General features: G+C 38.2%; 1 protein-coding gene across 1 annotated transcript in view; it reads left to right on the forward strand.

Annotated features, from left to right (window-relative positions):
• SPG11 (SPG11 vesicle trafficking associated, spatacsin) overlaps nt 1–26026 on the forward strand; it is a 111574-nt gene that overhangs the window by 21874 nt on the left and 63674 nt on the right. The window contains exons 8-16 of the mRNA XM_037152005.2: nt 6419–6551; nt 9128–9283; nt 9650–9825; nt 11836–12012; nt 13352–13423; nt 13713–13840; nt 17658–17833; nt 18933–19146; nt 24059–24262. Coding sequence (XP_037007900.2) covers nt 6419–6551; nt 9128–9283; nt 9650–9825; nt 11836–12012; nt 13352–13423; nt 13713–13840; nt 17658–17833; nt 18933–19146; nt 24059–24262 — 1436 coding nt within the window. The remainder of the gene's footprint in view (nt 1–6418; nt 6552–9127; nt 9284–9649; nt 9826–11835; nt 12013–13351; nt 13424–13712; nt 13841–17657; nt 17834–18932; nt 19147–24058; nt 24263–26026) is intronic.

A 26026-nucleotide genomic window follows, 5' to 3' on the forward strand; every position in this document is an offset into this window, starting at 1 on the left:
GTTTTAGGTGTGGTTCTTAATAACTGTGAGTTTGCTGTCCTTTCACTGTTCATCTTTTTTATCTTCTTTTTCTTAGATAAGTCCCTTTAACATTTCATATAATAAGGGCTTGGTGATGATGAACTCCTTGAACTTGACCTTATCTGAGAAGCACTTTATCTGTCCTTCCATTCTAAATGAAAGCTTTGCTGGATAGAGCAATCTTGGATGTAGGTCCTTGCCTTTCATGACTTGGAATACTTCTTTCCAGCCCCTTCTTGCCTGTAAGGTCTCTTTTGAGAAATCAGCTGACAGTCTGATGGAAGCTCCTTTGTAGGTGACTGTCCCCTTATCTCTTGCTGCTTCTAGGATTCTCTCCTTCATTTTAATCTTGGCTAATGTAATGATGATGTGCCTTGGTGTGTTCCTCCTTGGGTCCAAGTTTTTTGGGACTCTCTGAGCTTCCTGGATTTCCTGGAAATCTATTTCCTTTGCCAGATTGGGGAAGTTCTCCTTTATTATTTGTTCAAATATGCTTTCCACTGGTGGCTGTTCTTCCCCTTCTGGCACCCCTGTAATTCAAATGTTGGAGCGTTTAAAGATGTCCTGAAGGTTCCTAAGCCTCTCCTCATTTTTTTGAGTTCTTGTTGCTTCATATTTTTCTGTTTGGTCATTTTTTCCTTCCTTCTGGTCCACTTTCTTGATTTGAGTCCCAGTTTCCTTTCCATCACTATTGGTTTCCTGTGCATTTTCCTTCATTTCAATTAGTTTAGCCTTCATATGTTCCTCTAATTTGTGACTAAAATCAACTAGTTCTGTGAGGATCCTGATAACCAGTGTTTTGAACTGTGCATCTGAAAGTTTGGCTATTTCTTGGTCGCTTAGAGTTATGGGTTCTGGGGCTTTGAGTTCTTCTTGAGCCATGTTTTGGTCTGTTCACGCCTGTTACATAGGAGGAGTAGAGCCCTAGGTGTTCACCAGGATGGGGACACCCAGGTCACTGGTTTGTGATGCTGTATGTAGGGGCGGGGTCAAAGAGAAGTCCCTTCTGCTGCTTCCCGAATCTGGGGCCCGCTCAGAAGGTCCCAAAGAAGGTGCCCAAGGGACCCAAGGAGGAACACACCAAGGCACATGCAAGGTCTGTGTCACTGCTCGCTCCTTCGCTAGTTTATCTGCGCGTGAATGTGTGACCACGGTCAGCCTGGTGCCTGGAGCCCTCACTGGGTCTGCCCATTGCAACCCCATACCTGGGATCCATCTACAGCTGCCTGCTGGGTCGGGAGATCTTTCGTGCCCCACCCTGCTCCACTGCTGGCTCCACCCCTCTTACCGGTCTGGCTGAACGGTTTGTTGTTGTCGGACTTCCGTATAGTTCAGTTTTTCTGTGTTTTGGCTGCATTTTTTGTCACTAAAACTTTGTTGTCTTTAAACTTGGTTGTGCGAGAAGGCACAGTGTTTCCACCTATGCCTCCATCTTGGCAGAAGTCTGCTAATTTCTCTGATTAATTCTAATAATTTACTTGTTAGATTTTATTGAAGTTTCATATAGTTAATTTACATTTAATATCAAAGTAATACAATTTTGTTTCTTCTCTTCAAATTCTTATTCTTTTTACTCTTTTCCCTTGTCATACTTTTTTTTTTTTTGCTGGGACCTCTAATATAATAGATCCAGAAGTAACACTGGGCATCCTTATTTTATTCCTGATTTTTAAAAAGTATACCTGTAGTATCTAACTAAAATTTGTGTGTACATTAAGAAAACCTTTTTAAGATTAAGTTCCCTTTTTATTCCAGCTTTGAGTTTTCTATGAGTGGGCAGGAATCTTATTGAATACTTATTCTGAATATATTAAGATAATTTTATGAGTCATCTCCTTTAATCTGTTACTATAATAAACCACATTAATCCATTTTATTTTAATTTTGAAATATATATTAAAAAGTATACAGAATATATGACAATTTAACAAATGATTACAAAGCAGAAATTCTTGTAACCACTGTTTAGGTCAGGAAATAAAACATTACTGGCCTGGCTGGTGTGTATCAGTGGATTGAACACAGACTTGTGAATGGAAAAGTCACCAGTACTATTCCCAGTCCAGACACATGCCAATGCCAGGTCCCTGGTTGGGGGCTGTTGGGGCCCTGTAAGAGGCACTCTCACACAGTGGTGTCTCTCTCTCTCTCTCTCTCTCTCTGTCTCCCTTCTTTCCCCTCCCTCTAAAAATAAATAAAATCTTAAAAAATAATAAACTATTACTAATACTTCAGAAGCTCCTGTGCCCTCTACTAGTTTGGATATTAAATGTTCAGTTTATGTTCTACACATGTCCTAGGACATATAATGTGCATATTTAAATCAACAAGCTCAAATTTAGTAACTACCCTTCTGTATAATACTAGTCCATTTGCTTTAACTTCATTTACTCTTTTTCTACTTGTGTTAGTTTTGTGGGGGTTTTATAAAACCACATTTTTCTGTCATTTTTGAACAATGTTGTTGCTGAGTATAGAATTCTAGGTAGGCAACTGATTTCTTTCAGCACATTCATGATAACTTCCTGCTCCTTCTGGATCCCATTGTCATTGAGAAGTCAGCTATTGTTCCTTTGAGGGTAGTCTTTGTGTTCTCCCTGAGACATGTTTTATAATCATTTTGATTTGAGTGTTCTACAGTTTCACTGATTATATGTCTCACTAATGAGTTGGGATCCTTAGTTGAGAAAACATTAGTCTCTATGATATTAATTTTCATTTATTTTCTTTGTAAAAGATTTTATTTATTTACTGTAGAGAGAGGATAAGGGAGGGAGAAAGAAAGAGAGAGAAACATGGATGTGCCAGAGAAACATCTGATAGGGTTACCTCTCACATGCACCCAACTGGGGACCTGGCCTGCAACACAGGCATGTGCCCTGCCTGGGAATTCAACCAGTGAATGACCTTTTGGTTTGAGGGACTATACTAACCCACTAAGCCATGCAGGTCAGGGCAATACCAATTTTTAAAAATTTGTTGAGACTCAGTTTATAGCCTAGTAAGTAGTCCCATTTTCATGCAGATTAAATGTATATTTTCCACTTGTCACAATGACACTTCAATCAGAAGTAGTTAGAATTTTCACTTTTAAAAAAATTATTTATGTGTTTTTAAAAACTTTTTTATTGATTATGCCATTACGTTTGTTCTATTCCCCCCTCCGTTCCCCACCACCCTGCATACCTCTCCCCCACCATTCTCCCTTTAGTTCATGAATACGTGTCTCAAATTCTTTAGATTCTGTATTTCCCATACTATTCTTGCCCTCCCCCCTACCTATTTTCTATCTACTGTCTATGCTACTTATTTTCTGTACCTTCTCCCCTTTTCTCCTTCTCCCACTCCCCTGTTGCTAACCCTCCATGTGATCTTCATTTCTATGGTTCTGCTCCTGATCTAGCTGTCCTCTCAGTTTGCTTTTGTTTTAGGTGTGGTTGTTGATAACTGTGAGTTTGCTGTCCTTTCACTGTTCATCTTTTTTATAGATGAACAGTTTTTTCTTAGATAAGTCCCTTTAACATTTCATATAATAAGGGCTTGGTGATGATGAACTCCTTGAATTTGATCTTATCTGAGAAGCACTTTATCTGTCCTTCCATTCTAAATGAAAGCTTTGCTGGATAGAGCAATCTTGGTTGTAGGTCTTTGGTTTTCATGACTTGGAATACTTCTTTCCAGCCCCTTCTTGCCTGTAAGGTCTCTTTTGAGAAATCAGCTGACAGTCTGATGGGAACTCCTTTGTAGGTGACTGTCCTCTTAGCTCTTGCTGCTTCTAGGATTCTCTCCTTCATTTTAATCTTGGCTAATGTAATGATGATGTGCCTTGGTGTGTTTCTTCTTGGGTCCAAGTTCTTTGGGACTCTCTGAGCTTCCTGGGTTTCCTGGAAGTCTATTTCCTCTGCCAGAATGGGGAAGTTCTCTTTTATTATTTGTTCAAATAAGGTTTCCACTCGTGGCTCTTCCCCTTCTGGTACCCGTATAATTCGAATGTTGGAACGTTTAAAGATGTCCTGGAGGTTCCTAAGTCTCTCCTCATTTTTTTGAATTCTTGGTTCTTCATTCTTTTTTGGTTGGTCATTTTTTTCTTCCTTCTGGTCCACTCCTTTGATTTGAGTCCCAATCTCCTTTCCATTACTATTGGTTTCCTTTGCATTACCATTCATTTCAATTAGTTTAGCTTCCATATGTTTCTCTAATTTGTGACTAAAGTCAACCAGTTCTGTGAGGATCCTGATAACCAGTGTTTTGAACTGTGCATCTGAAAGTTTGGCTATTTCTTGTTCGCTTATGGACTCTGGGGCTCTGAGTTGTTCTTGAGCCATTTTTGGTTTGTTTGCACCGTTAAGTAAGAGGAGCGAAGCCTTAGTTGTTTACCAGGGCGGGGCCACCCAGGTGGTTGGTTTGTGACACTGTGTGTGGGGGCGGGGTCAGAGAGGGAGCAATGGCGGTCCTTTCCGCTAACCCAGTCCATCCCGTCCCACCACTCGCCCCGGCTCGTTTATCCGCTGGGAATTGTGCGAGCCTGCTTCCCTGCGCCTTGCGGTTTCAGTGCTCGCCTCTTCACTGGTTTATCTGCACGCAGATGGGCAACGTACCGCAGACAGCCAGCCGTGCCTCTTCCCTGTATGCTCCGGTAGCTAGTCTGCAATCCATGCCTTCGCACCACCAGGTCAGGGATCTTTTTGGTCAACCCGCTCCGCTGCTGTCTTCGCCCCTCTTACCAGTTTAGCTGAGCATTTCATTTTTTTTTTTTGGACTCCGTACTGTCGATTTTCTGTGTGGTTTGGTTGTGTTTATTGTTGTTAAAAATAGTTGTTCTTAGATTTGGTTGTGCACGGAAGCAAGATGTTTCCATCTACTCCTCCATCTTGGTGGAAGTCTCCAGAATTTTCATACTTTTTCAATTTCTCTTAACTTCTGTGAGTTTAACATTATGAATAATTTCTCCAGTTCTTTTCAATTATATCTAATCTGATATTAAACACATCCATTGAATATATAATTTCAATTTTTATATTAGTTCTAGAATTTTTATTGGGTCATTGTTTTCAAATGTGATATTTTGAAAAATTTCAAATTTACAGAGAAACTGCAAAAATAGTAAAATGAACTCTAAGTACTTTAGCATATATCTCTTAACAAGATTTTTTAAAATTTAATCATTCACAATACAAGCTTTTCTTCCACCACTCAGAGCAAAAGCATAGTTTGTTTATGGTCTTCCTATGAGGGAAGTAATTTTTCCAGTTTAGATTTTTTCAGAGTGTCACTTTGAATGGACCCTAGATTTATCCTCTTTTTTTCCCTCCATACATAACTTACATGAGTATTTCTCGCCCCAGCCTGCTTGCCCTGTTAACACCCAGCACTTAGGTCCATTGGTTCTGAAAGTGTTGGCCTTAGACCAGCAGCATCACTATCACCTGGGGATTTTTGAGAAATACCAATTATCAGGTCCCATCCCAGCCCTACGAAATCAGAAACTCTGGGGGCAGGGCTCAGCACTCAGCACATTTCATAAGTTCTTTAGGTGGTTCTTAACAGTACTTTATAGGCTAGGAGTGGCACACTTTTTCTGTGAAAGGCCAAATAGTAAATATTTGGGGCTTTGCACACCATGTGGTTTCTGTTCAGGTAATCAGTTGTGTTATTGTATCCTTTAACAATGTGTCAATGAATGGGTATGGCTGTGTTCATAAAGCTGCATTTACCAAATCTGGCCAGGCTAGATTTGACTGGTGGGCTTTTGGGTTTCCAACCCCTGCTTTAGTCCATCAGAGATCTGCAGATGACTTCAGGCCGCAGTTGGCTTTAGAGTGCAGTTACTTTGCAGAAGTTGTCTTTCTCCTCCTTATTTTTATCACCTGAGAATTTTTCTCACTTTTCTGTTCAACTGAGCATTTAAAGAGACACACAGATTTAAAAAAAATAATCTCTGTAGAGAGGTTTCTCAAGAATCCCAGTCAGAAATGGGAGTCTGTTTTTAGCCTGCTTTTCAGTTAACTTTATATCATACTACTTTAACATTTTCATTCATATAGACTATAACTTAATTGTAAGGTGCTTGATCCACAAGTACCTAACATTGAATTGTTTTAGAGTTACAGAACAGGACAGAATATAATTCAGCTGTTCTGTAACAGCTGGAAGGGTGTTCTAATCTCACCTTCTGTTTCTACTGAAACAGAAACTGATCTTCAGAAAGGTTACAGAGACTTGCCCAGGTTGCATAATTAGTCATTGTCAGAATCCTCACTAGAACCCAGGTATTTCTGCAAGGTAAAGGTAACCTTGCGCCTTCAGTCTCAGCACATTAAATTCTGAAGTTGAAAGAGAACAATTGTAACCTGATTTTTTCCTGTTGTAATTTTTTTCTGATTTTCTCTCATTTCAGGCCGGGATAGAAAATCGTCAGCTGGACACAGTAAATTTCTTTTTAAAGAGCAAGGAAAATCTTTTGAATCCATCCCCCAAGTCTTCTGTACCTGATCAGTTTGAACAGTTTCCGTCTCATTTATATTTAAGAAGTAAGTAAAATAAAGATGTTTACATTTGTCATTATTGTTGTATCTTTTTATCACTTTCAGATTATTGTTGTGCTTTCTGATGATTTCTTTACTTACCAAAACTCAATCATGAGGTTTTATTTACTTTGTAAAAAACTGAGTTGTAAGAATCTAAAAATGTTCTTATTTTAAGTGATGTGTTTATTGTTCATATTCTGTATTGTGCTGTGTTTTTAGAATGCAAGGAAGAGGTGATCTTTCAAACTGAAGAGGTTTTTATTCAAAAGAAAAGAAAATTCATTTGCATAATTGCCTACCCTTGTAATTGTCAGAGATGTACAGTGACAGTACAGCTGGCTGAGTTATGGATTGGGACTTGTTATAAGAGTTTTCAGCCTGACCCATCTGTTGAATTACCAACACTTTTTCAAGAATTCGGCTTTCATTTTTAATAAACATGAAAGTTAGCTTTTATTCTTGGACCAGATAGCCATACAGATCCTCTCCTCAGAAGCATAGAGTAAAATATATTTTCCCCCTGTACATAATAAGGTTTATAATCTTACAGTTTTTCTTACTTGATTATACATTATAGGCATCTTTCTTGTTAATAAAAGATTTGCTTATTAGTTATGGGATTAGTGAACATTTGGTCCTGTCCAAAACATTTATGGAGACTTTCAGCTAATGCAAAGGTCCTCAAAATTTAGTCATGTCCAAAATATCCAGAGACATTTGCTCCACAGTCAAAGGTCCTGGAAGTTTGGTCCTGTCAAAGATCTCAGTGATCATATTGGTCTATGCCCAGGGGTCCTTGACACTTTGATTCTGTCAAAGTGTCCCTGCTTGGGCTGGGTTTAAACAGCCCATAGCATTTATTCATACTTTAGGTTTACAGGATTATTACATAAAAATACTATCATGTTTTATTGGTCCAATAATTGTGTTGTAGCTGTATTGCCAATAATAACCCTTTTTGCCTCAGTAGCCTAGCTGGTCATGGCACATGGTGTTAAGGTAGATGAGTTGGCATGAACCAGGTGTCTTTGTGGACATTTTGGACAGGATGTTTATGGGAACATAGAATTTCATTGAATAGTTTCTACTATAATTTACCCAACCAACATTATTAGACATTTGGATTCAATGTTTACTGTTATTTTCAGTGTGCTGTAAATGCTATGTATGCGATATTTCACATATATATAGTTAATTACTCAGGATAAAATTTTAGATGTGGAATTTCCATGTCAGTGAGGTATACATTTTATATTCTTAAATGTTTTGATAAATTGTCCTTCAGAAAAATTTTTACCGGTTTGTACTCTAGTTATATGAAGAAAATGACAGCCTGCTTTTTCTATCAATGTAGAGTTAGTTCTCACTGAGAATGTGGATTAGAAATTTTCTTTTTAAAAACCATTCTGTTTTCATGAACACAAATGTGGTGATTTCAGGGTGTGAGGGCGGTCAGTGGAGGTGGAAGAGGGTATGGTAGAATAAATAAATGATAGTAAAAAGACTTTTTAAAATTCTCTCTTATTTTTAATACAGTTTCATCTCCTCCCTTTTGAATTGCTAACATTTTTATGCTCCATTTTTTTAATCTGCTCAAATTTATAGAACAAAGCCTAGTTCGTAGTGGGGCTATACCAGTGATTATATGGTCATTATTTACTACTGCTTTTTGGCGGTCCGTAATTTCTCTCGAGTTCACTCTCACCTGCACTGCTCTGCCCTAAAGGGGAAGGAGTCTGGAAATAAGAAGCATGGGAATAGCTTCACCTGCTCTTCCAGAGGAAAACCTATGTTTCCCATGCTTGTCCCTCACACAGATGCAGTCGTAGAGCTGATGCTGAGATAAACAGGAATCTTTCATTAGTGCCTGCAACTGGCAAATGGAGGATTCAGGGACCCACACTCCTTGCTTTTACCTGAATGTGTAAGAGAAGGGTTTTTGAATCAGACAGGCTTAAGTTGGAGTTTTGGCTCTGCCACTTCCTTTCCAAATTAGCTTGGGCAGGTTATGCTCTCTTAACCTCAGTTTCCTCATTCATGGAAAGGGTAGGGCTATAATACCTACCTTTCAGCTTATTCAAAGGAATAAATGAGATAGCATTTATAAAATACCATGTACAATACTTGTGATGCAGCAAAATGATAGTTAATAGTAATACCAGTAAATAATGATTAGTAGTAAGTAGAATTGCTAAAGTCTTCAGGTAATAAAACTATAAAATTTTTATGAGCTTTTTGAGAATAAGAAATTGGTCCTTGTTTTATGTTTTAAAATATTGCCACATAATATTTTTAAGGTTTATTTTATTTATTTTTAGAGAGAGGGAAAGCAGGGGAGAGGGAGAAAGAAACATTCCTGTGTGGGAGAAGCATTGATCAGTTCCCTCTCATACACCCCCAACTGGGGACCTGGCCCACAACCCGGGAATGTGTCCTGACTGGGAATCAAACCGGCAGCCTTTCAGCATCCATCCCACTGATCCACACCAGTCAGGGTGCAACATGGTATTTTTGGATATGTACATTTTACTGGGAGTATCCTGGTGTTCTTCATGTTAATTTCTTTGACTCTTTCTCAGATGTGGAAGAGCTTACACCAGCATTGGATTTACTTTGCTCAGCAATTAGAGAAAGTGATTCTGAAACCCAAAGCAAAAACTTCTCAGAACAATTGCTTAATCTTACACTGTCCTTCCTTAACAAGCAAATAAGGGAGCTTTTTGTTCACAATGAAGGTAAGAATAACAGCAAGGAAAGGTGCAATTGTCCTATTCCTGTGTCAGAACAGAGATATAAGTGGGCCTACTGCAAGAGAGTGTGTAAGTCAGTGGAGTGCCCTTTGCGAAAGTTGGGTAAAATCAATGTGTAACTGAGTGAGTGAAATGAAAGTTGGCAGAAAGGCCTAATCATTGTGAGAAGGTTATATTAAATCACAGAGCTACTTGTAAATGGGGAAAAGCTCAGATATTTTTGTTTAAAATTTTGAAAATAGTGAGTTTGAATTTTGACATTTTCTAGATCTATAAGTGTGGTATATTCTCTTTTCTATACACACATATTTTTATGTGTGTATGAAATTTGTATGTTGTTGTTTTCCATAGAATTAGATGAATTTCTACAGAAAGGAGTGAACATTTTGACCAGCTATATTAATGAACTGCGAACCTTCATGATAAAGTTTCCTTGGAAGCTAACAGATGCTGTAGATGAATATGATGTAAATGAAAATATCCCCAAAGTGAAGGAGAGCAGTATATGGGAGAAACTCAGCATTGAGGTAAATATGAGTAGTTATCACTTATTTGCCAGATTCAGAGGATCTGAGAAAACAATAGAAGAAACCGAATTTAGACTCTGTACACTCTGATTAAGACATTTTAGCAAGGGTTTTAGGTCTTGTATATTTGGAGGTCTTTGGTCACAACTTCAAATTTATGTTTTCAAGCTTTTGTATATTTAATTCAGAACACAGATAGGCTCCCTCTTAGTGCCATATCTGCCTGCTTGGATCCAGTGACAAATACCTAACCCCAGACTATGAGCAGCACTCCCTCAGCAACCCTCCCTGAGTGGCTCGGGCCTGGCACTTCGGGCTTCAGCATGCTGCCTGATCTTCAAATTGCTGCTGGTGATTCAATCTTAGGAAACTTGTATTTTATGACATCATCACCTGGAAACATACTTGATTTGAGTCTTACCTCTGATTCTAGTTAAGGTGTTTTGCCAGTTAAATTTTCTGTGCTCATCTGCTGGACTAGGGACTGAAAAATCCCTCCATCCACATGGAGAATATTGGCATTGGAAAGAGAAAGGCCAAAATAGCTTAACCCAGCTGATCAGTATCAATAGGGAGTAAAAGTGATAAGGTTGAGAGATTGCCAGTTTCAAAGGACTGCTGTTCTTACCGTGGAGACATGGGAAAGTACCTGATATAATTGCATTTTCTATATCTCTTATTCATTCTCTAGCCAAAAATTGCTTGATTTTTTTCTACTTTATTGGGCTTCCCTTTTCTAATCTCCTTTGCAGGTTTCACCCCCTCTACCCTCCCATTTCCCCCTTCCAAGCTCTCTCCATGGTCCTCTGCTCTTTTTACTCAAAGTCACTGATTTTTTTAATTTGGGGGAGATTATAGTTTACTTTAATAAAAACTGAGGGCTCTCTCCAAAAACATACATGTGAGTGCATATGTGTGTGTTCATACACACAATTTTGCACATAGCTTAATGAGATTTACAGACCCCTCTATAGAGCTGGTTAAGAATGCCTCCTTTCTATTCTCTCTTGGGTTTAGGTTTTCAGTTTATGGTTGTTTTCTTCTTACTTGGATTATTGCAGTAACCTAATGCCTCACTATCTTGGGCTTGAATTCCTTTCAGTCCATTTTCCATATTGCTGCCAGAATATTCATATATGTATATCTATATCTCACCTCATACTTTTTAAGATCTTTCATTGCTCCACATGAGTTTCAGGATAAAATCCATCTCTCACACACAATGTCCTTCATGATGGAATCTCTGCTTTGCTTTCAAGTCTTATTTGCTATTCTCCCCAGTGTTTTTCTCCTGTTATATCGAGTAGTTTGGAGTTCCCTAAGGACTCGATGCTGTTTCCTGCCCCTATGCCTCTGCACATAATTTTCTCTCTTTCTGGAACTCTTGTCTTCTTTTCTCAATATATGGAACACTTAACTTGTCGTAAAACTTTGACCTCAGGAGTCATCTCCCACAAGGAAGTCTTTGCTTTGTTGTCACTCCTCTTATTTAGGTGTTCCTCTTCAGGACCCTCCGCTCCAGCACCCTGGGATATCTGTGTCCTCTCCTGTATCATGCAGTACTATAATCAGTACTTTGTGTGTCTTCCGCTAGTCTGAAAGCTTCTGAACAGTAGGGTCTGTGTTTCAGTCAACTTTATATCCCCCGTGCAAAGCCCCAAATCTAGTAATAGATTTTCTTTTCTTTTTTAAAAGATTTTACTTATTTATCTTTAGAGGGGAAGGGAAGGAGATAGGGAGAGAAATATCAATGTACGGTTGCCTCTCGTGTGTCCCCTGCTGGGAACTGGCCTGCAACCCAGGCATGTGCCCTGACTGGGAATCGAACAGTGATCTTTTGGTTCGCAGACCTGCGCTCAATCCACTGAGCTATGCCAGCCAGGGCTGGTAATAGATTTTCGATAAAAGTCCTACATTAGGTGCTTGATAAATGTGTAAGTCTGTGTTGATAATCATAATAAGAAAATAAAAAGGAACTTAAAAAGCAGATGTTTTTCTTCTTTTTCCTAGGAAGTTATCACTAATGCCATTTTAAACAACAAAATACCAGAGGCACAAACGTTCTTCAGGATTAATAGTCATTCTGCTCAAAGACTCGAAGAGCTGATTAGAATAGGCCTAGATTTGGTCTTTGACAATTTGAAAAAGAGCAATATAAAGGAGGCCTCTGAGCTTTTAAAGAATATGGTGAGTGACATAATTTATTTGATCTTAAAGTTCCTTAAGTAACAGAAGATCTCTGCATACTTAATACAATTTCTGATTGATATAAGAATTGATTTGTGATTGCCCTGCTTATTGGGAAATCAGATTTGATTCTAGCCAGTGTGAATCTTTTACCTCATAGTTTCAATGGAACTACAGATGTAATGGGAACATGCAGCCTTTTTATGGAAATGTGGTAGCATGAATGTTTTTATGACATGGAAGGCCTTATACAGGATCACACTTAGCCCTTTAAATATACCAAAGTAGGGCTTAAATTTTTTAGTGCAGTGCTCAGATTGGAGCTATTCACATTTCTTTTAACCTTTTAGGTGTCTGGTCAGGAGGACACAAGATTTTCTCTGTTTACTATGATGCAATAAACTCAACATGTATTGGCTACCTTTGGACCACTATGACTGATTTGTAACTTCAAAAGGCCACAGTTAACTATGGCCCAGCCTTCCCTACCCCATAAGATGTAGACAGGAACTTGAATTGACCTACTGAGTAAAAGTAATAAAGCCAACATTTTAGCAAAGAAAAGAATTGATTTTTATTCATAGTTGTTTCATAGACTAAGAAATTTGTGTAGCCTTTACTGGGTAACAATGACAATAATACTAAAATGTTTTTTGGTCCTGAGAACTTTCTTGAAGATATTTTTGATTCAAGTTTCCATCATTTGCTCTCTGTTAGACTTGCTACTTTGTTCAGAAGTGGACAATGTTTCTGGTTTAAGGCTGCATGTTAAAGCCTGCACAGGACCTCATCATTTGTTGGGGAACATTCTGTATTGTTCATGTGAGCACTCATACCCTACATTTGAATTGTCCAGTTGCTTATACTTTTGCTTTGTGGTCCATGGTTTTACTTCATTTGAAGAGGGGAAGGCCTAGAGCTAGGGCTGCTGAACTAAGATGTGGCCTTCATCTTCATCGTTAGGGTCTTACCCATGCTAACTTTCTGCAAATGCAAAGGAGTGAAACTATGTCAGGATTGTTATTTGCATTGACCTTTGTTTTTAAGTGAATCATCATAGCAGATACCAATAGTTTTGGTCCAGTGATAGCCTGGCATTACCTTAAATTGTTTGCTGTGCTGCCTTCGTTCTGGCAAAATGCTTAAGAACTTTAGGGATAAGCTGTAAATATATATGATAACTGTAGAAAATGAAAAAAAAGAAAATGAATGTTCACAAGAGTGGGGAAGCTATAGAATTCTGTATATACCTATAGTAGGGTACTTCTGTATCCAACATATATATTTATATTAAAAGTAGCTTTATTACAAAATTATTTTTTCTCTATATTTATTATAGGGCTTTGATGTAAAAGACCAGTTGCTCAAGATATGCTTCTATACAACTGATAAAAATATACGGGACTTTTTGGTATGTAAATGTGAACCTGTGTAGTTTATATTTTCTAGTAAATGGTGGTGAAACTTCAGAATAAATTATTTTAACATTCAAATAATATCCGGTAAGTAAAAGTAAGACAACTATTTTGTCTTTTTAAATGATCATTTTGCATTTGTAGTAAAGGACAATTTGTATGAATATATACATTATCTCAAAAATTCAAAATACAGTTTTTAAATGGCATTTAATTTTATGATATTTGTTTTGCAAATGTGCTTGATTTTTGTGAAGTCACTTCTTTGATTACTTTTTATTCAAGGTTGAAGTATTAAAGGAAAAGAAATATTTTTCTGAAAAAGAAAAAAGAACTATAGACTTCGTGAATCAAGTTGAAAAGTTTTATTTAGAACATTTGCAAGAAAATATGCAGATCCAGTCCTTTCCCAGGTAGTCTCATTAGTCCCCTTTCGATAATATGGGAAGAATATTTTAGATAGTGTGTAGTTTTTAATTGTTAGCGATCACAGGTTTCTTCTGTAGAACTGAGCTTACATTCTTTTTTTAAGTATTTTTTTAATCGATTATGCTATTACAGTTTTCCCAATTTTTTCTCCCTTTATCCCTACTCTGCCCTGCCCTCTCAACCCTCCAGCATTCCCTGCTCCTTATTAGTTCATGTCCATGGGTTGTACATATAAGTTCTTTGAGTCCTCTGTTTCCTATACCGTTTTTTATCTTTCTCTGTCTATTTTATGCCTGCTAGTTATGTTTCTTCTTCCTTGTACTTCCCCCCCTCATTCCTCCCTTCCGACTCTCCACTGAAATCCCTCCATATATGTCCATTTCTCTGACTCTGTTCCTGTTCTAGTTGTTTGCTTAGTTTTTTTTCATTATTTTTCTTTTCCTTTAGGTTCATTTGTTGATAGTTGTGAGTTTCTGTTCATATTTTTGACCTTCTTTTTCTTAGATAAGTCTCTTTAACATTTCATGTACTAATGGCTTGGTGATGATGAACTCCTTTACCTTGTCTGGGAAGCACTTTATATGCCCCTCCACTCTAAATTATAGCTTTACTGCATGGAGTAATCTAGGTCCTTGCCTTTCATGACTTAGAATACTTCTTGCCAGTCCCTTCTTGCCTGGAAGGTTTTTTTTTTTTTTTTGAGAAATCAGCTCATTGCCTAATGGGCACTCCTTTGCAGGTAACTTTCTCCTTTCCCCTCGCTTCTTTTAGGATTTTCTCTTTATCTTTAATCTTGGGTAACTTAATGATGATGTGCCTTGGTGTATTCCTCTTTGGGTCCAACTTCTTTGGGACTCTCTGAGCTTCCTGGACTTCCTGGAAGTCTGTTTCCTTGGCCAGATTGGGGAAGTCTTCTTTCATTATTCAAATAAGTTTTCAGTTTTTTGCTGTTCTTCTCCTTCTGGCATCCCTATAATTCAGATATTGGAACGTTTCAGGTTGTCCCTAGTGGTTTGTAAGACTCTCTTCACTTTTTTGAATTCTTGTTTCTTTATTCTGTTCTGGTTGGATATTTATTTTTTCCTTTTGTTCCAAATTGTTGCTTTTAGTCCTGGTTTCCTTCCTGTCACTGTTGATTCCCTGAATATTTTGCTTTATTTCATTTTGGATATCTTTCATTTGTTTATTCATTTTTTAACCAAGCCAGATCAGCTCTGTGAGCATTTTTTTAAAATATATTTTATTGATTATGCCATTACAGTTGTCCTATTTCCCCTCCTTCATTCCCCTCCACTCTGCACACTTCCTCCCCCACCATTCCCCCCCTTTATGTTCATGTGTCTCAAGTTCTTTAGATTCTATATTTCCCATACTATTCTTGCCCTCCCCCTGTCTGTTTTCTACCTACTGTCTATGCTACTTATTCTCTGTACCTTCTCCTCCTCCCACTCCCCTGTTGCTAACCCTCCATGTGATCTTCATTTCTATCGTTCTGCTCCTGATCTAGCTGTCCTCTTAGTTTGCTTTTGTTTTAGGTGTGGTTCTGAATAACTGTGAGTTTGCTGTCCTTTTCCTGTTCATATTTTTTATTTTCTTTTTTGTAGATAAGTCCCTTTAACATTTCATATAATAAGGGCTTGGTGATGATGAACTCCTTGAACTTGACCTTATCTGAGAAGCACTTTATCTGCCCTTTCATTCTAAACGAAAGCTTTGCTGGATAGATCAATCTTGGATGTAGGTCCTTGCCTTTCATGACTTGGAATACTTCTTTCCAGCCCCTTCTTGCCTGTAAGGTCTCTTTTGAGAAATCAGCTGACAGTCTGATGGGAACTCCTTTGTAGGTGTCTGTCCCCTTATCTCTTGCTGCTTCTAGGATTCTCTCCTTCATTTGAATCTTGGCTAGTGTAATGATGATGTGCCTTGGTGTGTTTCTTCTTGGGTCCAAGTTCTTTGGGACTCTCTGAGCTTCCTGGGTTTCCTGGAAGTCTATTTCCTCTGCCAGAATGGGGAAGTTCTCTTTTATTATTTGTTCAAATAAGGTTTCCACTCGTGACTCTTCCCCTTCTGGTACCCGTATAATTCGAATGTTGGAACGTTTAAAGATGTCCTGGAGGTTCCTAAGTCTCTCCTCATTTTTTTGAATTCTTGGTTCTTCATTCTTTTTTGGTTGGTCATTTTTTTCTTCCTTCTGGTCCACTCCTTTGATTTGAGTCCCAATCTCCTTTCCATTACTATTGGTTTCCTTTGCATTACCATTCATTTCAATTAGTTTAGCTTTCATATGTTTCTCTAATTTGTAAAATCAACCAGTTCTGTGAGGATCCTGATAACCAGTGTTTTGAACTGTGCATCTGATAGGCTGGCTATTTCTTGGTCACTTAGAGTTATTGGCTCTGGGGCTTTGAGTTCTTCTTGAGCCATAATGTTTTGGTCTGTTCGCTCCTGTTACGTATGAGGGGCAGAGCCCTAGGTGTTCTCTAGGGTGGGGCAACTCAGTCACTGGGTTGTGATGCTATATGTGGGGGTGGGGTCAAAGAATGGCAATAGCCGTCCCCTCTGCTGCTTCCCTCTGCTGGGGCCTGCGCAGTCTGTTTCACTGCTCGCTCCTTCACCTGATTTATTTGCGTGGGAATGTGTGACTGTGGTCAGCCTGGTGCCTTGCGCCCTCATGGGTCTGCCCGTGGCATCCCCATGCCTGGGATCTTCCAACTGCCACCCAGGCACCCGGGTTGGTCTGGCAGAGTTTTCCTGCACAACCCCGCTGCGCCAGTCGCTGGCTCCGCCCACCCCTCTCACCGGTCTGGCTGAAGGGTCCGCTGTTTTCGGATTTCCGTATGGTTCAATTTTCTGTGTTTTGGTTGAGTTTTTGTTACTAAAACTTTGTTGTTTTTAAACTTGGTTGTGCGAAGAGGCACAGTGTTTCCACCTATGCCTCCATCTTGGCTGGAAGTCCCTCTGTGAGCATTTTGATTACCGGGGCTTGAAATTTTCTATCAGATAGGTTGGCTGTGTCCTCACTGTTTAGCTCTCTTTTTGAAGTTTTGCTCTGTTCTTTCATTTGGGTCATATTTCTTTGTCTTGGCACACCTGATAAGTTGTGAGGGGGCGGGACCTTAGGTATTCATCCCTGCAGGGCAAACCTCCTTGCTGTACTGCACCACTGCCTGTTGGGGAGGGACCAGAGAAGGAGCAATGCAGCTCACCTGCTTGTCCCTAGCACACTTTCTGATGGACTCTAATGTGAGACTGGGAGTTTCTCCTACCATACCAACCCCTGTATCAACTCTGAGTCTCAGTTTCCCCTTAAGTCAGCCCCTTCCTCACAGCCTGCTGCCTTGCCACAGCCAACTCCACTACCACCTCGTCACAGTTTTTCTCCACTAGCCAGCCTGCGTGGTCCACCACCTTACTGGTCTGGTTGTTCTGATTGATTTTTTTTCTTTATTCCTTGGTTGCTGGAGTTCAACGCAGTTTGATTTTCTGGCACTTCTGGTTGTTTATTGATTTTAGATTGGCTGTTACCCTCCTTTTGGTTGTGTGAGGAAGCAAAGGGTTTCTTCCTACACCTCCATCTTGGCCAGAACCAGCTTACATTCTTCATGAAGATAAAACTTGTTGTCATGCAGAAGGGACTCAGGAATTTCCCAATATGTATGTGTATGCACACACACTGGAATAAATACAAAATTGAGAGTATTAAAGTATGTGTTCTCCAAAAGCATAGGCGTCTTTTAACAGATATAAAGAAATGATGCTTTTTTCCTCCAAAATTAAAAAGAAATTATATTATTGTTTTAGGTATTGGATAAAGGAACAAGATTTTTTCAAGCACAAATCTGCTTTGGACTCATTCCTGAAATATGATTATAAAGATAAATTTGACAAACAGAACCATAGAATTGCATTAAATTGGGCTCAGTGGTGGAATCAGCTAACACAAGAATCCATCCTTCTTCCCAGGATAAATCCAGAAGGCAAGTGTGAGAGCCTGAAATCTGAACATATTGAATGAATATTCAGTTAGACATTAGTATATTTTGGTGGTATGTCTTCACTGTAGAATTCCTTTGGGGGAAAAATATTCAGTTGATTTAAAATGCAAGTCATGCCCTGGCTGGTGTGGCTCAGTTGGTTGGAGTATCATCCCATAGCAGAAGGATTGCAGGTTTGGTCTCTGGTCCAGGCACATGCAGGAGGCAACTCACTTATGTTTCTCTTTTTCCCTTACTCTGTAAAAAGCAATTTAAAAATATCCTTGTGTGAGAATTTTAAAAAGTGCAAGTCATTAACACCTTCTATCTCAAGGTTATTGTAAGGGACTTGTAATAGTGAAAGAAAAAAAGCTGTATGGTTCAGTAAATTCAGATTTCAAGGCTGAGTTCCTTTTTTTTTTTTTTTTTAAGATTTTATTTATTTATTTTTAGAGGAAGGGAGGGAGAAAGAGAGGAAGAGAAACATCATTGTATGGTTGACTCTCATGTGGCCCCCATTGAGGACCTGGCCCACAACCCACGCATGTGCCCTGACTGGGAATCAAGCTGGCGATGCTTTGGTTTGCAGCCCATGCTCAATCCACTGAGCCATACCAGCCAGGGCTTCAAGGCTGAGTTCTTTTTTCTGCCTCAAAGTGACATTCTCTACTTTTCCAAATTATCTTTGAGTTTCTTCATGTGTAAACTGAAGATCTGTATCACGTTGGGGCTTTGGGGAATAATTAACAGTGGTAATTCGTAGAATTTTAAATTCATGTTCATTATTATAGCTAAAGTTTTTATTTATGTTAAGAAAAAGGAAAGGGAAAAAGAAGGCTGATAAGTTAAGTTAGTTTCCGAGTTTCACTTAGCCTCTGTACTAATAAGAAGCAACATTTAACTCTTCCTCCAACTAAATATTAATTATAAAATGAAGAGCAGCATAAAAGAGGAAAATAGTAAGGGAAGCAGAGGGCCTGAATAATTTATATATGTAAATATTTGTCCATATATTCATATTTACTCAGTCGATTAGTGTTGAGTTTTGTGTCAGTAATCATAATTCATTGCTATTTTAAAATGTATTTTGTCCTTAATACAGAATATAAATCGTATTCTCCCGAAGCCCTCTGGAGATACCTTACAGCCCGCCATGACTGGTTGAGCATTATCTCATGGATTGGAGAATTTCAGACCCAGAATAATTATTCTTCACTTCAGCAGAATAACTGGCCTCCTCTGACTGTTGATGTCATTGATCAGAATACTTGCTGCAACAACAACATGAGGAATAAAATTATAGATGAGCTGGCCAGGTACTATAACTGTGGGGAAGAGCAATAAAGAAAATTCCGTAATTTTTCCTTCAAAATGCCACAAATACAGTGGAATGTTGTTTCATAGTATTTTAAAATTGAGGTTTTAAAATCTTATGCATTTAGCATAATGTGGTAGTGAATAGGCTCTCAAATTCCAGATGAAGGTGTGTGCTTTGGTGTAGAAATGGTAAGCTGTCGGAGGGGCTACAAGGACCAAGTGGCAAGAGCTGAGATGAGGACAGCTTAGTGTCATGTGATGTCTCCTACTCTCCTCACTGCACCCATATCCATGTATGGTCTTGAACTAAAGAGGACTATTCAGGAAAGAAATTAATGAGAGGAAGGAGATCCTGAAGTGTTAAGGAAAGACTTTAAACTTTAATTTCCAAAAATAATTCTATTAGATCAAACTATGTAAACTTGCCATTTGTGTGGGTCAAAAATGGATGAATATCAGCAGTGTCATATCATTCAACCTACTCTATCTTCCTAAGCTATCAAAATAATATAAGGAAACAACATACATGTTAATTTATTTGTAAGTTTCTTAAACTTATTTCTTATGTATACTTCTTGGGAAAGAATAGCTGTATTGTTTACCCAATTTAAAGATATGGAGAGTGATATCCAGAGAAGTTAAGAGCTTTGCCCAATCCAGTACTTAAAGGCTTTAATTATTTTAACCCTTAACTATTCACACTTCTTTCCATTGCATTACTCTTCTTCTTGTTTACTAAAAGTAAAATTTCATATAACTTGTATGCTTATTAAATATTTTGCTTAACATTTGATCATTTAAAAAGCTAATATATGTATAATTTATCATGAATTATGCCAATTGTAAACTAATGAGAGACTTCCAGCCAAGATGGAGGTATAGGTAAATACACTAGTGGTTCCTCTTCACACAACCAAAAGAAGGACAACAACCAATTTTAAAACAAAAAACAACCAGAACTGCCAGAAAATTGAACTGTATGAGAGTCAGACAACCAAAGAGTTAAAGAAACATTCATCTAGACTGATAGGAGGAGTATAGGTGGGCAGCTCGGGCAGAGAGGACATATGGCAAGGTAGTGGCTGGAGGGCCCAGGCAGTCCACATTTGCATGTGGGTAAACCAGGAGGAAAAACTGGGGAGAGAGATCGCACAACCCAGGATTCCAGTATAGAGAAATAAAGCCTCAAAACCTCTGACTGAAAAAAAGCTGTGGAGGGTGTGGTGGTGGGAGAAACTCCTAACCTCACAGGAGAGCTCATTGGAGAGATTCACAGGGTCCTAGAACATACACAAATCCACCCACCCAGAATCAGCACCAGAAGGGCCCAATTTGCTTTTGGGTAGCAGAGGGAGTGACTGAAAAGCCAAGCAAGAGAGCCAAGCAAGCAACATTCTTCCCTTTCAGACCCCTCCTCACCATAAAGCACCACAAAGCAGCGATGTAGGCTGCCCCGCCCTGGTGAATACCTAAGGCTCTGCCCCTTACTACATAACAGGCTTGTGAAGACAAAAAAAAAAAAAATTTTAAAAAAGGGCCCAGATGAAAGAATAGATCAAAGCTCTAGAAAACATACAACTAAGCAATGAAGAGATAGTCAACCTATCAGATGCAGAGTTCAAAACACTTGTAATCAGGATGCTCACAGAAATGCTTGAGTATGGTCACAAAATAGAGGAAAAAGTGAAGGCTATGCAAAGTGAAATAAAGGAAAATGTGCAGGGAATCAACAGTGATGGGAGGGAAACCAGGACTCAAATCAGTGATTTGAAGCAGAAGAGAGAAATAAACATTCAATGAGAACAGAATGAAGAAACAAGAATTCACAAAAATAAGGAGAGGCTTAGGAACCTTTGGGACAACTTTAAACATTCCAACATGCAAATTGTAGGGATGCCAGAAGGAGGAGAACAAGATCAAGAAATTGAAAATTTACTTGAACAAATAATGAAGGACAACTTCCCCAATCTGGAAAAGGAAATACTTTCAGAAAGTCCAGGAAGCTCAGAGTCCCAAAGAAGTTGGACCCAAGGAAGCATACATCAAGGCATGTCATAATTACATTACTCAAGATTAAAAATTTGGAGAGAATCTTAAAAGCAGCAAGAGAAAAGAAAACAGTTACCTAAAAGGAGTTCCCATAAGACTTTCAGCTGATTTCTCAGAAGAAACCTTGCAGGCAAGAAGGGGCTGGAAAGAAGTATTCCAACTATGTCCTACATCCAAGATTACTCAGTCCAGCAAAGCTATCATTTAGAATGGAAGGGCAGATCGAGTGCTTTCCAGATAAGGTTAAGTTAAAGGAGTTCCTCATCACCAAACCCTTATTATATGGAATGTTAAAGGACTTATCTAAGAGGAAGAAGATCAAAACTATGGACAGTAAAACAACGACAAACTTGAGACTATCAACAATCAAACCCAAGAAAACAAAAACAAACTAAGCAAATAACTAGAACATAGAATCACAGAAATGGAGATCACATAGAGGGTTATCAGTGGGGAGAAGGTGAAGGAAAATGGAAAAAAAGGTACAGGGAATAAGTAGCATAAATGATAGGTAGAAAATAGGAGCAGGTTATGAATAGTATAAGAAACATAGAAGCCAAAGAACTTATGTGTACAACCCATGGACATGAACTGAGTGTGGGGAATGCTGGTGGGCATGGGGGTTGCAGGGCAAGGGGATAAAGTGGGAGGAAAATGGGACAACTATAATAGCATAATCAATAAAATACATTTTTAAAAAATGAACTAATATCTACTATATTAACAGATCAAAGGGAAAGATACTACCCTGATAGATACACAAAGCATTTCATATAACTCAATATCTATTTATAGTAAAAATTATTAGCAGACTTAGATACAACTCTCTTAACTTTAAAACAGTGTCTTAAAAAAATCTAGCTACCATTATACTTAACAGTGAAGTGTCACAAGCTTTCTCTTAGGTTTGGACAAGCCTGCTATCAATTCTTCCCAAGTTGATCTTTAGATATAGTACAATCTTAATAAAAATCTGAGCAGATTTTCTTCTGGATTTTGTTAAGCTGATAATTAATATGGGAATGTAGAGGGTCAAGAATAGCCCTAAAAGAGAAGAACTTCCCTTACCAAATATCAAGACTTTTTCTAAAGCTATAACAATTAAGACAATGGGAATGTTGGTGCAGAAATAGACAAATAGACCAGTAGAACAGAATAATGAGCATAGAAACAGACTTACATACACATGCTCACTTTATATGTGACAGAAGTGACACCACAGAACAGTGGGAAATGAGTAGTCTTTTTGCCCAATCGGGGTGGAAAACTGGATGCCAAACTGAATGATAACTATATGGGGGAAAAGTTAAATTGGACCCTCTGCCTTATCGTGCATGAAGTCAACTCCAGGTAGATTTTTAAACCTTAAACCTAAGTATCAAATATGAGACTATAAAGCTTTAGAAATACAGAAGAATATCTTCATGACTGTGGGATTAGTGTATGTCAGCCAACCTGCGGTCACCCAGCACAGACAGAGCCAGGGCATCCCCATCCCAACCTTTTTCTGACTCAGCTTCTGGGCTGGTGGCATCTGCCATAGGGCACACCAAAACAGAAGCCTGAGGTCAGTGGACTCTTCTGGAGCAACCAGTACAGGTGAGCCTCCAGGGACACAGAGCAAGAGAAGCGTAAAGCTTGGATCTGAAGGGGAGGGTACCAGTACAGTTAAGCATTTCACAAAGAGAAAGCAAAAATGGCCAATAAGCATATGAAAAGGTACTCTTCCTCATTTGTAGTCATGGAAATATAAATTTATTTTACAAAAAAATCTTGAGAACAACTGCAATGACCATCCAAGGTAGAGCAGATAAATAAAATATGGTATAATCATACAAGGTGTAATGCACTATATAACAAAACCTGACAAACTATAGCTATAGGTATCAACACAGATAAATTGCACAATGTTGAGTAGAAGAATTTTCCAAAATGTACCAGAATATTTTGTTTATATATGAAGTTCAAAATAGACAAAATCAAACCATATATTATTTGGGGTTACATATATAGGTGCTAAAACTATTAATTAGACTAAGGGAATGGTTATCACAAAAGTCAGGGTAGCAAAGGACATGAAATGGGGAAGGGCTACACCAAGAGCTTCCAGGTATGATGTGCTGTAATCTGGGTGATGGCTACATGGTGTTTCTTTAAACTCCACATAATATATTTTCTGTATGCCTTTGGTGTATATGATGTTTTTAACAGTAAATTTATAAAAAGTACTATTTCAGTGCAGATTTCTATTATTTAGTAGTTGGTTTATTTAAATTATTTTGCTTTAGTTTCTTAGTAATTTTGTTTGTATATTTTGGTGAATTTATCAATGCTAAAAACATCTAGTTTCAAGAGCTAACCACTGTTGCACCCTGGATTGTACAGTTCTAATCATACAAAAAAATGGAGATAGCTTAGTTTAGGTTGTTGAAATATTTAAGATAACTCAAGACTGTTATTACTACCTTTAAATACTAAAATGATTCAGAAACTTTTGCTGTAAACCAGCAAAATGTGTCTTCCTATGTATTGATAGAGTAAGAATTATCAGTCTTAGTTTGTAACTATTTTTTTTAATGCAGTAAATCATCTCTTAACATTGTGGATAGGTTCTGTGACTTTAAGCGAAATAACGTATAATGAAACCAGTTTTACCAATGGCTAATTGATATGAACAAGAGTTAAGTTACTATAGTATCTCATCAATATTGTAAGTTAAAACAAAATGGCATTGAGTGAAAAAAGAAAAGGGCATTATCCGAGTGCCTGCTGTAGTTAAAAGACTTAAACTAATGGAAGTGGTTTGGTGTGCTCTGAATCTAGCAACTTTCTAACTTTCCATCTCTTAAACCTGTCCTATAGGAATGGGATTTTTCTTTTATCTGAACTGGAAGACTTTGAACTCTTCCTCCTAAGACTGAACCGCATTGGGGGTGTGATGCAAGATGCCCTTCCTGTTCAAAACTACAGATCCAAAGAAGGATGGGATTTCCATTCTCACTTCATTCTCTATTGTTTGGAGCACAGTCTGCAATATCTTCTTTATGTATATCTTGACTGTTATAAGTAAGTACTGAGAATTGATTGTCCTTGAGCAGGTCTTCATGTTTCCTCTTTCAATTCTATTTCAGTATGACAATAGGAAAATACTGAGCATTCACATGAGGAATACTAATTTTTTTTAATTTTTCTTTTTTTCAAATTGATTCTAGAGAGAGGGGAAGGGAGGGAGAAAGACAGAGAGAAAAACATTGATGTGAGAGAGAAACATCAATTGTTTGCTTCCTGTATCAGCCCTGAATGGGGACTGAACCTGCAGCCCAGGCATGTGCCCTGACCAGGAATTGAAGACGTGACCTTTTAAATTGCAGGTTGATGCCCAACCAACTGAGCCACACCAGTCAGGGCAACTGATTTTTAAAGTAGTTCTTTCCACTGCAGCACTTCGTATACCTTTTAGTTCCATGCTGCATTCAACTAAAGGTTTGTCTGTTTTGGTGATGTTAAATTTGTTATATCTCTGTTAATCTTTTAAATAGCTAGAGATTAGAATAAAGTGAAAGTTTAAAAAGAGGGTGAGTCCTGGCTGGTGTGGCTCAGTGAACTGAGTACTGGCCTGCAAATTGAAGGGTTGCCAGTTTGATTCCCAGTCAGGATACATGCCTGGGTTGTGGGCCAGGTCCCTGGTTGGGAGCATGTGAGAGGCAACTGATTGATATTTTTCTCTTGATATTTTTCTCTTTCTCTTTCTCTCTAGCTTCTCCTCTCTCTAAAAATAAATAAAATAAATAAATAAAATCTTTAAAAGAGGGGACAATTTTAAAGGTTAACCTAGAGTTCTTTGATACTTTCATTACCAGGCAAATGTTAACCAGTTTACTTTTGGATAGACGAATAGATGGATAGATGGATGGATGGATGGATGGATGGATGGATGGATGGATAGGCACCAGTATATACCTACTTAAGATCAACCTGCAGATTCATATATGTGGCCTGTGTTAATTGCTGTTGGGTCAGTAATAACAACAATAGTAGTAGTATCTAATATATGAGTGCTTATAATGTTTTTGACGCTTAGGTTATCTCATTTAATTTTCACAGAAACCCTGAGGTTGTTATTTCTTTCTCCCTTTCACAGATGAGCAAACTGAGGCTTTGAGAGAGTAAGTGCCTTATGGCTCATAGCAAGTACATGGCAAAGTCAGATATAATTCTACTTATGTTTGATTCTAGAGCCCACTTTCAGTATGCTAATGAAAACTTTAAAAAATTTTTTATTTTAATTGTTGTTCAAGTACAGTTTTTTGTCTTTTATTCCCATCCCAGCCCACCACCTAGCCCTCCCCACCTCCCTCCCATTTCCGCCCCCCTTAGTTGTTATCCACATTTCCTTTATACTTGTTCCTGTAAACCCTTTCCCTTTTCCCTTGAAATTCCCTCCCCTCTCCCCTCTGGTCACTGTCAGCCTGTTATCTATTTAATGAAAACATTTTTATTTTGGATAGTAAAGACTAGGATTTCAAACAGAGTGTATATTCTGGTTTATATCTTTGAGGCTTACTTACACACAAAAACGTTTTCCACAAAGCTACTGGCAAGAAATGATTTAAAAGCCATATTTTCAAAGTACCTGTTCTGACCCTTAACTGCTCAGTCTTGGCTTCTCTGTAGTTGTGTAAAGGTTTTTGAAAACCTCATAAGTTTGAAAATGCTGTAGAGTTTTGTTGTAAAAATAATAAAATACAAAGTACCTTGAAGACCTTAAAGTGTGAGTTATCTATTAATCTTATACAGAACTAGTAAAATTATGATAGTAAACACATTTTA

This window comes from Artibeus jamaicensis, unplaced genomic scaffold (assembly GCF_021234435.1).
Source record: "Artibeus jamaicensis isolate MK-2021 breed Jamaican fruit bat unplaced genomic scaffold, CSHL_Jam_final contig_3201, whole genome shotgun sequence".
NCBI lineage: Eukaryota > Metazoa > Chordata > Mammalia > Chiroptera > Phyllostomidae > Artibeus > Artibeus jamaicensis.